Genomic DNA, 19,724 nt, shown 5'->3' with positions numbered 1-19,724 from the left:
AGACTGTGTTGTAAATGTTATGTCATTATAACAATATAGCCAAGTACGCACCGTAGACACTGGATTGGCAAAAGCATTGGTTCGTCTGCCTTCACACGCATATGAACTTCAGCCGCCATCTTTAGGTTTAATATGATGTTGATCCACAGCTTTTACAGCTTCCAGATCTCATGGAGAGGCTTTCTCCAAGGTTCAGGAGTGTGTTTAGGATTTTTTTTTTTTTAAACCATTCTTCCAAAAGTGCAAAGTAGGGTTTACATGAGAAGGTCTCCTGTTTTTTCATGCTAACAGTGTTCTCTGGTTGAGGTCAAGACTTTGTGCAGGCCAGTCAAGTTTTTCCACACCAAACTCACTGTCTTTATGGACCTTACTTTGTCCACTGGTGTTCAGTCATGCTAGAACAGAAGGGTCCATCCTCAAACTGTTTCCACAAAGTTGGGGACGTCCAAGATGTCAGTATGCTGAAGCTTTAAGAGTTCCTTTCACTTTGAATGAAAAACAAACTCACGCCATAATCCCCCCACCACAAAACTTTATTAGTCAGAAAGTATCGTTCTCCTGGCAACCACATGCAGAGTCATCCATCCGATTGCCCGAAGAGGTCTGCAGTGTTATTTTTTCTTTAAAGAGAGGGAACACTTCCTGCCTCTTCTCATGTTTTTTTTTTGTTATGTTTTTTCTTTAACAATTTAAAGTGCACAGCTGCTTAAGCCTTCTCTGAGGAGCAACAATGTTAGGCTACACATAATACATTGTCTGATATAAAGAAGCCCACCTCATCATAAGATATACACATTAAATACTGCCAGCACAGGGTTAGATAAAATCTTAAACAGTTTATTTATTAATCAGTTTATTGTTACCATACACACCCGCACCCACCCAGACATTTCTGAATATTTTCCAATAGACAAAAACCCGCAGTTTTAAACAACTACAGGTTAAGCCATTAACAGAAGGAAAAATAATATCAGTATTTTTTTCCATTAAGAAAAAGAGTTTAGCAGGAAATGTTAAAATTGTCAAATGTAATGTTCTATGATGTAATGCATGTGTAATTATGTTCATCACTCAAAGACACACTTCTGTCATGTTTTCTTTCCCAACAAGTGAGCGGCGCGTTCACTGCAGTTTTAGCTCCTTTATAAATCATGAAGCAGCGGTCTTCGATCATGTTATGAAAAAAAACTGTCTTTGCAAGAGTTAAAAAGTCAAAACCCTGAGTTACAAACTTTTAAAAGTTTATCCGTCCCCACTTTTCAAAGTGGCAGCGACAGAATGTCATGATGGCCAGGACTTATGTGCTGAAAGCAAGTATAACAAACGGCGATCGGTTTCCATCAATGCTACTCTACAATCCTTCCATGGCGAACAGAAAAGGCAATGAGTCTGCGGTAGGCCGAGATGAGGAGGATGATGGCTCCTGCCACCATGCCGCAGATGAGGCTGAAGGTCCAGCGAGGTCCCAGGTGGGTGTAGACATGGGAGACGAAGACCGGGCCGAGTGTCCGTGCCCCGCTGCCCGACGCCGTCAGCCAGCCCATGTACACACCCTGGTGAAACATTTGAGAAGTATATGGGCGCGTTCAAAATTATTTTAAAGCATCACACATGTTAGTATTTACCTGAGGTTTGGGTCCAAGGATTTTGGAATACAGTGTGTAGGACATCACATTGCAGGCTGGGTATCCCACTCCAATGAGGAAGTCCGCTGAGAAGAACTGAGCTATGTGTATAGCAGGAGTATACTGGCACCAGGTTTGTTCGATGGGACACCCCGTTGGCTCCACAGTACTGTTCGGGGCTGGCACGAGGTCAGGCATCTGAGTCACAAAGGAGTTGTTTTTTATGTCTGTTTGTGAAAGAGGAGGGTAGAAATTAGTTTAAATCTAAACAGATGCTTGGAAAGATGTAACAACTACACACTGAGCTGTCAAGAGTCAAAATGGCAACAACTGGAAACTAATCTGACTACTTAATTCAACCGATCAATACCTGCCCACTGGATTTTAGGATAATGGTTTCCCCATGGAAGAAGAATAAAGAAGCCACAGAAAATAATGACCAAGCCGATTAACAACACAGGCCGATCTCCGAATCTGGAAGGAAATTAACGAAATTCAGGAAAGGCGATTCTTTTTTTGATGTAATTTATATGTGCAGTGAGAGGGGTGATACCTAAGAGCAGCCACTTTTACAGCCAGAAACACCAAGATTGATACAAATCCGATGCAGCAGAGAATGATCCCGTTGTACAGCACAGCTTCTTTCCTTGTCCAGGCAAACATGTCCATAGATAGGGGCGTGGTAATTCTGAAGAAAAACACAGAATCACAACAGAGTACAAAAGAGGTTTTAAAGAGAGAGAAAGACTGCCTAGACTGGATATAAAAGACAGGCATAGCTCTGGCTGAGAACTGTCACCATGCTTGCGTTTTGAAACCAGGAAGCTTGTCAATCGCAGAGATAATGTATAAAATGATCTCCTTTATATTTTTCTGTTTTATCCTCAGTTACTTTGACACAAAGTTATCTGCTGTGATGCTTACACCTCTGATGAAGTCTCACATGTACTTGTAAATGATCATTATCACAATATTTCTGACTGAGTCAAAATGAAATCAAACCGGGACCTCATCAATCAAAATTGAATAACTAATAGAAATCAGTGGCGATACCCAGCCCTACTTGGAACCAGCTTTTATGTACCATCTGTGAGTCTGACGTCTTTGAAGAAATACATACGTCTCAAAGATGGCAAAGATGAACATGATGATGAAGAACAGGATGTTGGATGTCATGACAGCCACCTGATCGATGCTTTCAACAGTTTCTTCTGAAATATCAACTCTCTCTAGAAAACAAATGTATCTTCCATCAGAAACTGTAAAACATGACTCATTTATTTCCATATTCAAAATGTATGATTCCTTTAACATTAGCCATTCAGACTCAGTGCAGTACTGCTTTATGTCACTCTGTATGTTAAATGACTTAAAAATAAATAAATGTTTTAGTCCAAATAGTTTTCATTTTTTCTGTAAATTGACTTCAGCAAGTGGTCTTTCCTTGGCATACAGTAAATGCTAAAGAAAAATAGATACACCTTCTGATGTGTAGTTGATAGATTGAATGTGCCTTCCATCTTCATCAACGTGATGCTCTCTGATGGAAAGAATCAAACATTTTAGTTAAAGGGTATATCCACAGTATTTTTTAGTCCATGTAAAATAACGAAATAAACAGTCAAATACTGAAATTTTCCAGAACTATCCTACTGAAGACCGATCCTTTTTTTTTTTTCCTTCAAAAAAAAAAAAAAAAATGGTTAAGGAAAAACAACTTCACACGTTAAAGACAAGTCAAAAATATTTCAGGATGCAGGAGTATCATTGTCAAGGTCTACAATCACCTTCATGAATGTAAATATGGAGGATTTAAAAGGTGCAAGCAACCACTTGAAGGCCAGACTAGACTTTGCCAGCAAACATCTAAAAGAGCACAGCTCTGTAAAAAAAAAATGTTTGGTCAGATAAACCCAAGTTTAACTTTTATTAACTTGTATCAAAATGATGGGAAGAGAAAGGTATGGAGCAGGAGAGAAACAGCTCATGATCTGAAGCATACCACATCATCTGTCTAACATGGAGGGGCTAATATTATGGCATAGACATGTATGACTGTCAGTGGTGTTTTGTGACTGCTGATGGAAGCAACAGGGCTGCACTCTCTGCTCGGATTCAACCAAACGCTCCTGATCAGACTGTGTAAACAGATAATGACCCAAAGCAAACTGCAAAAGCAATATGAGTTTCTCAAATCAGCAAAATCAGATGTTCTTCAAATTCAAGTCACCTGATCTCAACTTATGTTTTTTAGGTTATGAAGAGAAACTTGGATCATTTTTTCAGTATGTTCAATAAAAACCAAAAGCACAAATAGTGCTTTAAGACAGAATTTGAAAGAATTGTGAACCTTCACATTTATACGGCAAAGGAAGTCAAAGCTGTCCTCAACATGAAGAAGAAGGCTTTCAGGAGCAAAGTGAAGGAGGAGATGAAGGCAGCACAGCGGGAGGTGAAACGCTGCCTGAGGGAAGCAAAGGACACCTACAGGAGGAAGGTGGAGCAGAAGTTGGAGAGGAACAATATGAGGGAGGTCTGGAATGGTGTGAAAACCATCACAGGCCATAACACCAAGAAAAGCACAGTGGGGGGGACTGTGGAGAAGGCAAACGAACTTAACAACTTCTTCAACAGGTTTGACCAGCCCACAACCCCCCCACCCTCACCTTCACTACAGAGTCCAATCCCCACTCTCCTACCTCCCTCGCTTCCCCCCCTTCCTGACACCATGACACCCCCCTCCTCCAATCCCTCTCTCAGCAGCAAGACATCTCCCCCCCTCCCCTCTTCCCAAACATCTCCCAGTGTCACAGTGGATCAGGTCAGGAGACAACTGAGGAAGCTTCGCCCCAGAAAGGCAGCAGGCCCAGACAAGGTGTGTCCTAGGATGCTAAAGGCGTGTGCTGCTGAACTTGGGGAGCCGCTACAACGAGTCTTCAACCTCAGTCTGCGACTGGGGAGAGTGCCCGCCCTATGGAAGACATCCTGCATCGTCCCGGTCCCCAAAAAGAACCGGCCCAATGAGCTGAATGACTTCCGACCGGTGGCACTGACGTCACATCTTATGAAGACTCTAGAGCGGCTCTTCCTCAACCTCCTCCGACCACAGGTACAACATGCCCAGGACCCACTACAGTTTGCATACAAGGCGGGTGTCGGAGTGGAGGATGCCATCCTGTACCTCCTACACAGAGCCCACTCACACCTGGATGGGGGAAAAGGCACGGTCAGGATCCTGTTTCTTGACTTTTCCAGTGCCTTTAATACCATCCGGCCCTGTATGCTTCAGGAAAAACTGAACAGGATGGAGGTGGACCCCTGCCTGGTGGCTTGGATCTCCGACTACCTCACCGACAGACCACAGTACGTCAGGCTGAAGGACATCACGTCTGACACAGTGGTCAGCAGCACAGGAGCACCACAGGGAACTGTGCTGTCCCCTCTTCTCTTCACCCTGTACACCTCTGACTTCTGCTACAACTCTGAATTATGCCACATTCAGAAGTTTGCAGACGACACAGCCATCATGGGGTGTATCTGGGATGATCAGGAAGAGGAGTACAGAAGTCTGGTGAGGAACTTTGTCGCATGGAGTCACACAAACCACCTGCAACTCAACACCTCAAAGACTAAGGAACTGGTTGTGGACTTCGGGAGGTCCAGAGAAGGTCCACTGCCGGTTCAGATAGAGGGGGAGGAGGTGGAGGTGGTCAACAAGTACAAGTACCTCGGGCTGTGGGTGGACAATAAACTGGACTGGTCATGCAACACAGAGCACCTGTATAAAAAAGCCCAAAGCCGACTGTACTTCCTCAGGAGGCTGAGGTCTTTTAACATCTGCAGGAAGCTCCTGAGGATGTTTTACCAGTCAGTGGTTGCTGGAGTACTTTTCTATGCTGTGGTGTGCTGGGGGAGCAGCACAGCAAAGAAGGACTCATCCAGGCTGGAGAAACTGATCAGGAGGGCTAGCTCTGTGGTCGGCATGAAGCTGGACACTCTGGTGACAGTGGCAGAGAAAAGGACATTAAAGAAACTGATGGACATTATGGACAATGCCAGGCATCCTCTGCACACGGCCATAAACAACCAGAAGAGTCTGTTCAGTGACAGGTTGCTTCTCCCAAAGAGAAGAACTAACAGACTTAAAAACTCCTTTGTCCCACACGCCATCAGACTGTTTAACTCCTCTCTGGAGGGGAGAGGGAGGGGAAACAGGAGGACAAAGGAGGGGGGAACAACTAAGCTGTAGTGCCTCTTCACCTCACTGTGCAATACCTTTTGTGCAATACTTTTGTAAATAGTCAACGGTGCAATAGACTCAATACTTGAAATGTGCAATTCACTTGTATTTTTATTTTTATTCCTATTTATTCTATTTATCCCCTTCGTATATTTTATTTATATTGTCTCTGTATTTATATATATATGTGTGTGTATAACTCTGTAACTTCTGTCGGTGCTGTGCTTTTTTGGAAATCGAATTTCCCAGAGGAACCCACCCGAGGGATTAATAAAGTTCTATCTTATCTCTTATCTTTAAAAACATTAATTATACATAAACTGACAGATCAATAATACTAAACTCTCAAACAGTCCTGATTTAAATCTTTGACCCTGCTGACCGCTAAAGTTCATTTAGGTAGTGCCTCAAAAAACAAAGAAAGAAAAAAGAAAAAAAAAAGGCCCAGTTGAGGGATGAAGACAGATTTACTACAGTACAGAGATCAAGTTTATGGCAAAACTATAAACAAACAAGAAGTCACATCAAGAATTTGTTCAGTCACCTCAGCAGAATAACGACGAGCAGGATGTTGATGAGGCCGAACACTGCAGCCAGTAACGCTGGGGTGGTGTACATGTTGAGCTTCAGCGCTATGAAGTCCAGTGTGACACCTTCCTCTCCAATGAAGGACAGACATGCCTGCAGGGCTGACATATACACAGAAAAATAAACAAACATTAAAACTGATTTTTCCTTCAGCAAACTCACAGCTTTGCTCCCTGTTGTCAAACTTACCTGGCCCGAGGATGAAACCGAGGGCCTGGCAGGCACTCATGTTAGCCATGGCACCAGTCCTCTCGTTCAGTGATGTTGCTCCAGCAACATAGGACCTCACCACAGCTACGTTACCTGACATGGAAAGACTGAAACGTGTCATGGATCATCATAAAGGAAACAGATCAATTTGCTTACTAAGGAAATTATATCAAACCTTTAGGTCTATATTTAAATGATCACCTGCTCCAAAGCCCACAAAGACTCTGGACATGAGGATGTGATACTTGTTATAGGTCTTCGGCAGGTACGCGTAGGCATAGTAGATGTTGGCTGCCAAGTTAATGGAGATGGAACACACCAGTGGTTCCCTGCGTGGCCGATGATTGGACCACCAGCCAAAAATGGGTGAGGCCACCATCTGTCCGATGCTGTATGCTGCAACCACCCATCCCAGGAAGCTGGCATCAGTGCTGTCATCAGTCTGTAAGAAATGAATGCTCCACATTAGACCTCATAGGAAACCTAGTACAACATCAAACCCCACTGTTGATCAAAGCCACCACATATTAAACTGAATACATGTTTAGGCAATAATTCCACCGGCTTCCAAGCTGCATGAAGTGGGAGGAAAGTTCACTGGTAGACCACCGTGTTCTGGCTAAAATGTCTCAGTGTAACAGTAAAATCAGAACATGCAGGGTCCTACACATTGTCTAACCATAAGGGGGGCTTATACACATTATTTCACCTCTTCATTGCATACAAGTGTATGTAGAAAGGTAACAGCGTTTCAGGTTTTCAAATATACTTGGAATCCAGTTTTAGGACACTGAAGTGACATACATGAACATATACTGCTGAAGCGTAGCTTCAAAAGCACAACATGTGGTGCAACTGAAGTATACTGCAACTTAAGCAAGACAGAAGTTGAAATAAACACAATGGAACAAGCAAAAAAAAAAAAAAAAAAAAACAAAACAGCAGAAGTTCAAGGAGATAAATGAACTCAGCGGCGGGCATGACAGGCTAACAGAAAACAGTGGATCATCCTATTAAAACACATCATGGGTCATGTAACTGCAGTCTGTTCATTATATACTTGAACAGACTGCAGTTACATTCAAAGCAGTTTAAAGCACTCAATTAAAAATCCAAGCACCTTTGTAAACCTTGAAAACACTACATAAATTCAAGTATTCTCCAGCACCCGTATAGGAACCCTGCTTACAAGGGCTTAATCTTTCAGTCATTTTACCAGGGCAAAGAGCAGGGCACTATATCCTAAATTAAATCCCCAACAATCCTCTTTGCATCTTTCACTTCCTCTTTAAACACCCAAGACTGCATTTAAGTAGCAAAAACAAACCACGGAGCTTAGTTTGTATTATTGACATCAGTTGAATCAGGCAACAATCTTCAGCCCAAAAGACACCGTGTCATACTTACTTACCTTTTGCAAATATGGCCAAAGTGATGTGATGACAATAGTGAAACCTGAGAGAGAGCACAGATCACATTAATGACACACAAGCTGTTGAAGATGCTCAACATGTTTTTAGGCTAGAAGTGACTGAAGTTATTTCATGTCTCTTCAAATGGCATCACAGGTCAGAAACCACAGTTTTTCCTGTAACAGTGCTGAGATCATTACTTTGAACGTGATAAAAGTGTTATATTCCCGTGTCCTCACCTACACTACTGAGGAACATAGTGAAGTACATGACTCTGATGGACCTCCACCGACTTCTGTAGTCATCATCCTGCGAGTCATCGCTGCTGACATGGAGTACAGATTATCCATAAAGGATGACATACCAGCAAGACAATGTAACCTATACGAGTAATGTACGAGCCAGCAAGATATATGGCCAAGTGACAGGTCAGCGTCTCCTTTTTATAGGAGCGAGAACACAGTATGATAAAGAAAAACTGGGTTAAAGAATAAAGGTGAATAAAGCTGCTGCACCCACCATCTCTGACTGCAGTTGCGTGTTTTATTTAGCGACTGTAAATAAAGTCTACCTATGTTAAGTTGCTTTGTAGCTTAGCTCTGTTGCTTACATACGGCAAAACAGACACAACACAAGGCCAGTAAATCCAGTGCTTCTACAACCTGTTGGGTAACAGTGTATTCATACTCAAGCTTCCTCTCGTTGTTTTTATTTAGGGAGGCGGCTATCTGGACTTACCTGCTCCTCTCATCCCTGAGCAGCGGGGTGGTGCTGTCGGGTTCAGGTTGAGACATCTTTTAACAAAACACTAACTCTGCGATATTATGACTCCACCCGTGGACTTTGAAAAAGCAAAACAGTACTTTTAGGTCGCCATGTAGTCGAGGGTCAGTGAACGACACTTGCTAACTTTCACCTCTCCCATAAAGCTCCGGGTAGCTAGCTAGCTAACGTTAGGGAGAAACATTTGGCCCCTTAAGTCATATGCACGAGTCTAACTGATACCGCAAACCATGATAAACGGTCGTTTTACCAAGAACAAAGCACAGTACGCCACATAAAAACACGCAAAGCTGGACTATGATATCAGTGACAGCTCTAACACGCAAGGCACCCATTATTTAAGCATCGGCTTCCGGTAAATTCTTTCAAAATAAGGCAAATTGAGTCCCAAATAAACTGTGTTCTGCCGAGTTTTTTCTTCAGTACGCTTATCATATCTTATCAAAAACTTAACATGAAATTATTTATATAAACATTAAACACTCTGAGGTGTCTTTCCTTTGTTGTTGCACAGGCTGCGCAGTGTTTTAGACGCTAATTTCGAATAACATCCGTGTTTACTCGACTGTTAGCGCGCACCTTGACGAACCGCGCTCACGTGAAAACTAGCAAACCACCCAAACACAGTCCGAGGGTCACTTGATTGGATCGGCGAGAAGGACGCCGTGCTGCGATTGGTGGATGCAGTTATAGTGCGGGGCTGATACAAAAGTTATTTAAAGGGCAACTAGTTCAGCTTTAATGTAGAAGAATCTGAGCACAATTATTGACTTTTATATGTGAAAAATTAGAGTAGAATAGAATAGAATAAAATAGTCCTTTATTGTAATTGTACATGTACAACAAAATTCTACAGGAATAAAATATAAATATCAAGACGGCATAAATAAATAACAAACAGGAGAAATATGTACAAAACAAGAGGAATATATACAAAACAATAGAAGGACACACATTAGTGAACAGGATGCAACATGCTTGAAAATAGTGCAGAGGACTTGGTCTGAATATAGTTCATGTGTGAGTGACCTGAGTATTAAGGTAGATCAAGGGTTATGACAGATCACCTTTTAATCTACTCGTGGCACTATTAAAGTATTAAATCACATGAGATTTCAAATTGCAGGAAAATCACTGGAGTTATAAGAGGCAGACAACTAGACACACCACGTGTATGCTATTGCTATTTATTGTGGTTTAACCTGTCAAGGACAAAAATGTAAAGAAAATTCTGCATCAAGCCTTGAAATCATAGCTTTCCTACTTTTGATAAGCCTGGATTGGTGGTGTTGAAAACACGCAGTTCTTTGAATCTTTGGGCTGAAGGAAGGACAATACTCGGTGTATAAATGCTCAATCAACAATCATTTATTTCCATACAATTCAACAATAAGAGCATTACAACGTCCGGACGGGAGAGATGCTACCAGAGGGTCAGGCACATGTCTCAAAATGGTGACGGGTTGCTCAGCTTTTTATAGTCTCTAGTGGCCCCCAGCTAGTCGTAAAAGCCAAAACATCACATTTTTTCTCTGTTACAGCGCCTAAGTTATGACCTCGGCAGTTGTTTCTCTGCTTTCTGTAAGGTGGGGGTGTGGAATGTGGTCTATCTATCTCCCCTGTCTTTAGACACAGAGTCTCCTGCTTACAACCTTCTTTTCATGATTCAACAATTAAGCATGTCAAGAAAACAGTGTAACACATTCCCAGCAGATCAAGGATACAGAGTGATGCACATTTATCTAATGAACTAATATGTGAATATGTTCTGTTAACTCAAAAGTATAATGAGAACTAAACTACATACAGATCACACACTCTATTTTAAAGGGTATAATATGATCTACAGCAGTATTCTAATTCAACTACTTTGATTACATATATAAGGTAACATATAATAACAGAATAATATCACAATAGTGGCATGATGGTTAGTGCTGCTGTCTCCCAGTAAGAAGGTCCTCGTTCAAATCCACCATCTGGCACAAATGGTTGTTTGTCTCTGTGATAGAATGGTGAGCTGTCTGGGGTGTAACCTATCACTTCAGGATTAGGCCCCAGCCCCCCTGCAACCAGGATAAAAATAGGAGGACGGTAGTTGTTGTAGATCCATTCACTTTATATGGTAACCAGACTCTAGACTTTGTTGAACATTATGTAATATGAAGACAACATGTAGTATTTAAGTGACCAAGTAGTATTGGGCTAAAAGTTATTGAATAGTGTTGAAATAAAATGACAAAATTGTGAAGGATTAAAATATTCCAAGAGCTCAATTTACTTCATCTAAACATGTTTCAATCGCATTTTATGAACCTCTAAAAAGAATGGGTGTGTTTTTCTTATAATTTAAAGGTTTACTGAATTACATATAAAAACATAAACACAGAACAAGGCAGTTCAAATACACTGACATAGAGTACGGTGTGCAAAGAAATGTGTACAGTAAGTTATTGGGTGATATACATTTGCCAAACATCTAGTGCACAGTCTCAAGATCAATACAGGTTATGTTTCCACTTTGTCTTTGGATTTGAACCCACATAAACTGTCCCAGTGGTCTTTCCTTGTCATTTTTACAGTTAAGCCTTATTAACATCCTCTCACATGCAGCAACAGTGTTCATCATCTGTCCACAATGGGACTATGCTATATATTTTACAGAATTCAAGTGCAATAACTCAATTCTAACAGCCTATTGCAAAACCTTTGAACTCGTAGCTTATTAATTAAATAATGCTAAGCAAATTATTTAAATTTGTATAAAATAACTCTTATTTAGAACAGTGTTTTGAGTGTGTGCAGGACAAATGTTTTTAAAAAATTTCTTGGTTTTAGTCAAAGGTGTCTTTTCTTCCTCACTACATCCACACACCTCCTCTGGTCTTTCTCTGTTTCTCCACAAGGACCTCCTGTTACACAGCTAAAGTCATTGCATCGTCTGCTCTGCCACCTTTAGTCGTTTTGTCAGTGTCACTGTCTCCAACCCGTACATCACCTCGTTACCACCTTATATACAGTTGGGTGTCTGTTATTGTCATTTTTTAAATTTTTCTGTTTTTACTTTAGAGAATAAATACTGTACATCATGATGTGTCATCAAAACTGATTTAAATATCAATGATGAATGTCATTATCTTGCTAACAGAGTTAGCTTATAAAAACCTCCCCAGTGCCAATAAATATTACACCGCAGTAATTAAGTAATAAACAACAAAACAGTTTTTAACTACTGACGTCTGTTTTTAGTTTAAAAAAAATTTTATTTTTATTTTTTTGCAAAAAATACATTTTTTGGCTAATTAACACAAACTTTCTCTTTTATAATTAGAGGACCGTCTGGGGACTGATCAGAATCTTTTCCTGTAATTTTACACATTTGTTTCTTAAAATTTAACAGTCAGATTCAAACTGAAAGTTTTTTCCATTTACTATAGCAGTTTCTCTATCTCATGGAAAATCTAGTACATAATGCTGGAACTGTACTTCTTTTTCTCATATTGTGATAAGTTTCAGTCATCGGCGTAACTTTGTGCTGAACATTGGGGGTGTCAAGATCTCTGTCTAAATAAATAAATAAATATATTTGGGTAAATTTCCAGATGATTAAACATGCAACTAATTTCTGGTAATACCTGAAACTAATTATTGGGGGGGGGGGGGGGGGGGGGGCATAACCCCCCGGGAAATTACGCCCCTAGTTTGAGTTGCCGATATCATTGCCGATAACATTACAATACTGATATTTTTAGCTAATAAACACCAGCTTATGTAGGGGAGATCCGTGTGTCATAATAACTTATGAGATGAATGATCAATTTGCAAACTCTGATTTTTCATTTTAATCACCACTAAATCACTGTGAGTTTTATTTTCCACAATAATTAGTTAACACAACAAAACACCTTTCAGCTTTTCATTAATTTTGAAACTGGGACTTTTATAAATAAAACAGACAAAACGTTCAGACATTTTTATTTTTTCATTTCAAATAAATAAATAAATAAATAAATATCTGACACAATTCAGAGGGCTACATACCGAACAGAGGATAGAAACAATGTATCGATCCTATATCGCTGGTTTTGCAAGACCTGTCAGCAGTCTGGAGTTGCTTCACACTGAAAGCATTTGGAGCCTCGCTACATGCTGCCAAACCGGCATTTAATCTCCGAGCAACCTATCCCAGAAATGTGAAGCAAGTTTCGTAAGTTCATCTCTGAATGTTTTTAAAGCATTCCTACATTAAGCTTTACAGCCGATATATGCAGCTCAGAGGTCTGTGCGTTGTCATTATTAAATCTGACCGTTCAATGGATAGACTCAAGTCTTTCTTTGGAAAAAGCAGTGTTGCAGACGAAACCGTTTCGTGGTTAAAAAAACAGGAACTATGAAAAAGAAGTTTTTTATACTTGTGTTAAGCTGTGTGTAGAAATTAGACAAAATTCAGTCTCAGGTTAAATGTGATAGAAACAGCTTCCGTCTTGATAAAATATGAGTGTCATGAAGCCATGGTTGCATTTATTTGCACTGCTTTCCAGTCTGGGTGTCAATTTATGTTCAGCTTTAAGTATAAAAGGGTCCATTCTACAACGTGTTGTTATTTTTTTTAAGTTGTTGAATATAAACATTATTTTTGTGCTGATACTGCACTTCTTTTTTTTTTCCAGAGCCAAAGAGTTTTTTAAATATGCATAGAATTGCATTTTGAATTACTTTTTGAATATTTCTTAAAATACTTAGATTTAAAGTTCTACCAAAAGTTGAAATAAAAAGAACAGTATTGGTGAACTTTAAATATTTTGGGTGCAATGTATTTTTGCATACGGGTATAATAGAATAGCTTTGGAGTTTTGTTTTTTAAAACTTGAGTATGTACTTATACAAAATGCAACAAGACCTAAAAAACGGTTTTATTGATTATAAAATACACTATATCAGATTCATATCAGTATCGGCAGATATCCAAATTTATGATATCGGTATCGGACATAAAAAGTGGTATGAGCCATTTTAGTCTGTATGAGGGCACAGAGCTGCACGCCATCGACCCAGTCTGCGGCTCTTTTTCAAAGTCTGCAGTCATTCGTAGCGATGCATGAAACAAAATCACGTGGCCGATACAAACTACGGTGACCGTTAAGTTACATACGGGCAACCTACGTTGAGCGTGTCACGTGAAACAAACGCAAACGGAGAGTAGCGTTACACTGAAGTCAAAAACATTTTAGATTCACATTAAGTCTTTTTAAAAAAAATCATAGCGATTGTAATCATCACTGTATGTGTGGCGATGTTCGCGCAAAGTTTCGCTGAGATTGGCCCAAACGGGAGACGTTGTACTTACAGACATCCTGAGATCGATATAATAAAAGTTGTTTCAGAGTTCAAATCCTCGTCTCTCCGCCCTCTCCGACGAAAATGAAAATGAAAGTGAAAGTAAGAGTAATGCAAGCAGCAAGCTATCGAGGTCAGCGGAGAAACTGCAGAGAAAGAAAGGACTACCCGGACTGCTGGATTTCACGTTTTCTCGTCCCTCCCTTTAAGCTGCACATCTCTGACTGTGTGAGGGTGATTTCTCGGTGGAGCTACAGAAACACGATGGGTAGGTCGACACTGATCACTTGTTTTGTCGTTTAGCAGCATGCTAATCGTGAACTAGCCCTCGGCCCTTTTTTTCTGCCGTCAACATTAAACGCTTGTTTTCTTAAGCGTTGCTGGATTTGAGTTATGGGGAGGAAATTATAACGTCTCCTTACAATTTTCCGTCACCTCCCTTTTTACAGATCGACGGGTGACAGGTCTGTGTCTCCTGACGCTGTTTATATCTTCCTGCACTGCTGCTCCCAGTAAGTCTCTGATTAGTAGCACACAAACACACACACACACACAATCTCAGTGTCTGATTCTGCTCATACCTTTAATGTTTCTGATTTTTTCAAGTTTAGCCATGTTATTGTTACTTCTCTTGCTAAACCTGGAAACTTGATTGACTTCGTTATAATAAGATTTATCTTTCTGTGTTTAACCATCTTTTCCACTCTGCCAGTGTAAAAGATAAATGATGCCAGCGTTATTTATCTTACAGCTTCAACCAACTTGGTGGTTACCACCACGTCTCCTGTCACTGGGACTCGTGGCCATCAGGTCACATTGCCGTGCTGGCTCAGTCCACAGCAAAATGCAGAGGAGCTGGAGGTACGCTGGTACCGTACTAATCGCTTTGACAGCCCGGTAATGCACTACCAGTCAAAAAAGTTCAAATATCAAGAACCTGCCTACGTTGGCCGAGTCTCATTTGGACTCAAGGATGCAGCGTCAGGCGGACTGAAATCAGGCGATGTGAGCCTGAAGCTGCTGAACGTCACAACTGAGGATACAGGAGATTTTTTTTGTTATGTCAGCAGCAACCAGGGATATGATAGTGCACCTGTTAATCTACTCGTGACAGGTGAGTGACTTAGGGGTGGAAATGTATATGATGTTAAAAGCTTTGCTCTAAACCTTCACATTAAAATGTTCTTCATCTTCCTCCTCGGACCCTTTATCTAGCTTCGGGAAGTCCTCCTTTTCTATCAGTAGTGTGGGGAGAAGATGACAAGGTGAACGTGAGCTGTGAATCTGAAGGCTGGTATCCACAGCCTGTGCTGCGCTGGTCAGACAAGAAGCAGGATGTGAAACCTCAAAGTCTGGTGTACAGAAATCTGTCTTCTGGACTTTTTTTAGTCCACAGTTGGCTTCTTCTTTCCTCCACCTCTGAGCCTTCCTGCTCAGTGGGTCTCTCTGATAAAGAGGTAAAGGAGGCCAAAGTGAGCCTGGGAACTCTTCATAAGACTCTTGAACCTGGTAAAGAGACTTTTTGTGTGTGTGTAATAGTTATATTATGTTTATTTGTTTTTGATTGTAAATACAGTAAAAGCTGAAATACAAGATTTCTTGCTTTTTGTTTATTAGAGTCCTCGCCAGGTGGGTGGGTGGCCTTTGCACTGCTTCTTGTAGCTGCATTAGTGTTGGCTGCATTGGGAGTGATGTACTACAGAAAGAAAGGTACCGAATACATACACAATATATTTATATAATATCTTTAAATAGATAACACTTTAAAGTTATCACTGTCATAAGAAAGTGTTCACTGTCTGAAATTAAATCCTGATATGTTTGTTTTGTGTTTCAGTGAGGAACGCCCAATCAGGAAGAGACCAAATTGATGGTAAGAAAGAGCACACGACAAGTTCAAATTAATGCTCTCAGTTATATAAATATGTGTCCGGGCGGAAAATGAATCCTGACATGAATATTTTGTGTTTCAGGGAACGGCTTAAGTGGTAAGAACGTCACACTGAACAAATCATTTTTCACATCAGCTGTGGTTTTGTTATATATGTAATAACGGGATAAAAGAATGATGCATTTGCTTGAAGATGGAGCAAAGTCAGCCTCTGACACAACCTGGATCCTATTCTCTCTGTGATTTGTTATCCCCATGCTGGTGTTGTGCTTACATCATCATCATAATGTTGGTCCAGGATCAATATCGCAAGTCTCCAATCATATTGTCTGAGCACTTCGTTAGCATTAGCCAAGAAGTTAGCTGATGCTTTAAAAACTGTCACTAGGAAACCAACAGGAGTAGCCTAAATTTGGCTAACAGCAAAGCTAATCTGATAATATATTTGTTATACTGAAAAAAATAATAAGTAAAACACTCAAAATACTTGTCATGTCTTTCAGAAGAGAGTTTTATCTAAGCCAAGACAGTTTATTCTTTTCCCCCACACTGCAAAAATGGACATCACAACATTGTGATTGGTTGGTTGCAATCTTGATCCTGGACCTAGAGTTTTATGATGATGCAGGAACAACACCAACATGGAGATATCAGATGGTTGATCTGATATCCTCGTGTTGGTGTTGTTCCCAGATCATCATACTAAATGTTGTTCCAGGATCAACATTGCAAGTGACCAATCAGAATGTTGTGACGTCATACTTTTGCGACTTCGGGAAAAACCGGCGTAAAACAAAAAACTGTACTAAAGCTGCGTGAAACCGCCTCTGTCCGCCGATCAACGGACCCTGACCCTAACCGTAACCCTTTAATAAACAGTAAGCAGAATTGATATTGTCCTTGCAACATTGGAATTTCATAAATGCACGAATGGCTTGGCGCACAAAAGAATAACGTCACAACAATGTGATTGGTCACTTGCAATGTTGAACCTGGAACAACATTTTCATGATGGTCTGGGAGCAACACCAACACGAGGATATCAGATCATCCGATATCAGATACACCTCCTACATTGCAAAAGTTATAGGATTGCAGTATCCCACACTGACCCATCAGTATCACTGTGGAAAGCTACACAAGACATTCTGTAATCATTTGCACAGTGTTGACATGACAAAGAAATCTGATTCAAATGATTCTTCCATTAAAACGAAAAATACAGATAAACTATTTGTTGTATTTCTCTGCAGAGACTGATAAACTTTTAGCAGGAGGTAAGACGTTACTAAAGCTGTCCTTGTTCTTAGAATCACGGTGACACATGAAGGTTATGTCATTAGGACATAATAGTATAAACACATGTATTCTCTATTTCCCCACAGAAGATGGACGTCTTTCAGAAGCTAGAAATCATTATGGTAATAACTTCATTCATTTTGTTGACAATCTCACATTTTCACAGTTTTTTCTCTTTCATGACTTTTGTCACTCTTTCTGATTCAATTTTCAACAGTTAATGTTAAACTTGAGGACAGAAACAACCCATACCTCAAGGTTGTAGGCAACAGAGTGAGAGAGGCCAAGATAGAATTTCCTGATGGAGAGATGGTTACCTGTGTCACAGCTATCAAAGGAACATCTGGCTTCTCTTCTGGAAAACACTACTGGGAGGTTTCTATGAGGAGAATTAACACAGACATCAAACAGTCCTGGTGGGTAGGAGTTACAAGTGCAGCTGAAATCCCCAGTAATTCATCCACATCTTTTCCAAACACATCGAATGGTTTCTGGTTTCTGTCTTCGTCTCCCAAAAGAGCAAATAGTTTTCAGTTTAGCACACAACCTGAGATTTCAATACCTTTCCATTCAAGACCAGAGACGGTCGGTGTGTATTTGGATCGTGACAGTGGTGAGCTTTCATTTTATAATGTAGAAGAGAAAACACTAATTGGATCTTTCACGGCTACATTCAAAGGTGACATCTTTCCATTATTTAACCCTGGAAAAGGTGACACATCACCTATGGCGGTAGTACAGAGTCAAACAGGTGATGAAGGAAACTGTGCAGAATCAGTTGAGAACAAGACTGAAACTTAATATTGTAAGTAAGGAAAACTGTACAAGCTGAAACATTTTCTTTGTTTTTATGGGAAAAGTAACGAATGACCTCACATTACTTTTATACTGACTTACTGAGACATTAAATCCATCAATTCTGTCTCATGTTCAGGTTATTTATACCGTTTAAAAATTTGGAGGTCATATTAACTCAAACTCCATGGCTGCAGCATCATTTTATGTAAATACAATTGAAACTATGAATTTCTTGCTTATGGTTAAAAAAGTTAAATAATATCTATTAAAATTTAGGCAGGCAAACAAGAAAGAAAACCTTTATGCCTTTAACACATTCGATTCCAAGTGGAAGCAAAATACGATAAACAAAATGAGTAGTGCTGTGGAGGTTTTTTTGTAAACTAAAACAATGGCTGCTCTAAAATTCTATACACAGGTAATGGACTATTTCTGTTAGCAGTGTGTTACTGTGCTTCTGCCAGTGGTAAAGAGGGCAAACTTTCTTATCATCATCCTGGGAATAAAAGCTCCTTACCTTTGTGATATTCCCTAAATGATAAAATCCTGGAATGTGAGGTCACTGCCTTGCATCTCCAACTTGTGTGAAACAACAGTTAATGTGCGTAATGATGACGATAGTGCCATAAATTATGATTCTTGATAAGCTAACACAAATACCACAGGGTTAGCTTATCAATAACCGATCATTGATAGTTTATCACTGTTACAAACCAAAAATACGACAAAATAGTAAAATACTACCAAAAATATTAATACAAACAGAGAACACTACACATCCAGCCATCAGTATCTGACAGTGTTTCAGTGATGCAATGATTACTGTGGTTGTTGACAAAGCTGACCCTGTGGTAACACAGAGCACAATAATTGATCCTGGAGAATACCACAGATCTGTACATAGTAGTTAGTATCACTCAGTACCTTCTTCTTATACCCAAGTGTGTAGGATACTGTGATTGCAGCAGTGTCTGTGGCTTGGTTAGTTTTACAGTTGTTCTCAAACCCCTCTCGTCTTAATGTGGAACCAATGTTGGATGTTGCGTGTTTTACTTTGTATACCGAGTGTATTTGTATGCCAATAACACCATCTCGTTTTATTTATAGTGTGATTAGGACATGTGTTGCTTGTGCAGTAGCTATAAGATTTGTTAGCATCACATGACCATTTTTAAGTTTCTTTTTTGGTGTGGGGGTGAGGGTGTACTGATGTGTTAGATCACTTTCCATTTTAAATTTTGTGATGGGTCACTACTGTAGTGGTCTTTGTATTGTTGTCAAGTTTTGATGGTATGCATATGTAAATAGAATAGCCTTTCAAATACTCTGAATTAAGCATTACAGTAATTAGCATGCATTTTGAATACTAATCAGAAAGCAGTGTACCTGACAACATGTTGTTTGTGTACTGCAAAGCTCTGATATTTTTCGTTGTGTTTGTAAAACAATGTAAAAGATTGATGTGCATTTTGTTTGATAATGTTGACATTTTGCAGAACTGCCTTTTTTTTTTTTAAATAAACAAAATCGATACAGGATGA

General features: G+C 40.0%; 2 protein-coding genes across 4 annotated transcripts; one reads left to right on the top strand and one right to left on the bottom strand.

Moving 5' to 3' along the window:
- Positions 1–823: 823 nt before the first annotated feature.
- mfsd8 (major facilitator superfamily domain containing 8) lies at positions 824–10,129 on the bottom strand. 3 transcript variants are annotated; one of them, XM_086282693.1, is made up of 12 exons: positions 8,814–10,129; positions 8,315–8,400; positions 8,075–8,118; positions 6,865–7,105; positions 6,643–6,756; positions 6,410–6,554; positions 3,107–3,165; positions 2,746–2,854; positions 2,179–2,313; positions 1,996–2,099; positions 1,626–1,852; positions 824–1,553 (listed from the first exon to the last, which is right to left on the bottom strand). In XM_086282693.1, the coding sequence occupies exons 1-12, from the start codon at positions 8,867–8,869 to the stop codon at positions 1,347–1,349; spliced, it is 1,527 nt and encodes a 508-aa protein (XP_086138819.1). In that variant the 5' UTR covers positions 8,870–10,129; the 3' UTR covers positions 824–1,346. The 3 variants fall into 3 exon arrangements, with proteins under 3 accessions (XP_086138819.1, XP_086138828.1, XP_086138837.1); XM_086282702.1 differs by having other exon boundaries at positions 8,315–8,397; XM_086282711.1 differs by lacking the exon at positions 8,315–8,400.
- Positions 10,130–14,009: 3,880 nt separating this feature from the next.
- LOC147335844 (butyrophilin subfamily 2 member A2-like) lies at positions 14,010–19,719 on the top strand. The gene is made up of 10 exons (XM_086282679.1): positions 14,010–14,463; positions 14,645–14,707; positions 14,947–15,309; positions 15,411–15,704; positions 15,813–15,905; positions 16,033–16,068; positions 16,169–16,183; positions 17,340–17,363; positions 17,472–17,507; positions 17,603–19,719. Exons 1-10 carry the CDS (start codon positions 14,280–14,282, stop codon positions 18,184–18,186), a joined length of 1,692 nt encoding a protein of 563 aa, XP_086138805.1. The 5' UTR covers positions 14,010–14,279; the 3' UTR covers positions 18,187–19,719.
- Positions 19,720–19,724: the final 5 nt, after the last annotated feature.

Source organism: Aulonocara sp. 'chitande type north' Nkhata Bay, linkage group LG3 (genome assembly GCF_057382095.1).
Source record: "Aulonocara sp. 'chitande type north' Nkhata Bay isolate Kocher_YH1m ecotype deep benthic linkage group LG3, A_spYH_male_GT1.1, whole genome shotgun sequence".
NCBI classification, from domain to species: Eukaryota; Metazoa; Chordata; class Actinopteri; order Cichliformes; family Cichlidae; genus Aulonocara; species Aulonocara sp. 'chitande type north' Nkhata Bay.
Note: the sequence above shows the minus strand (reverse complement) of the source record. Positions and strands in the feature narration are given on the sequence as shown.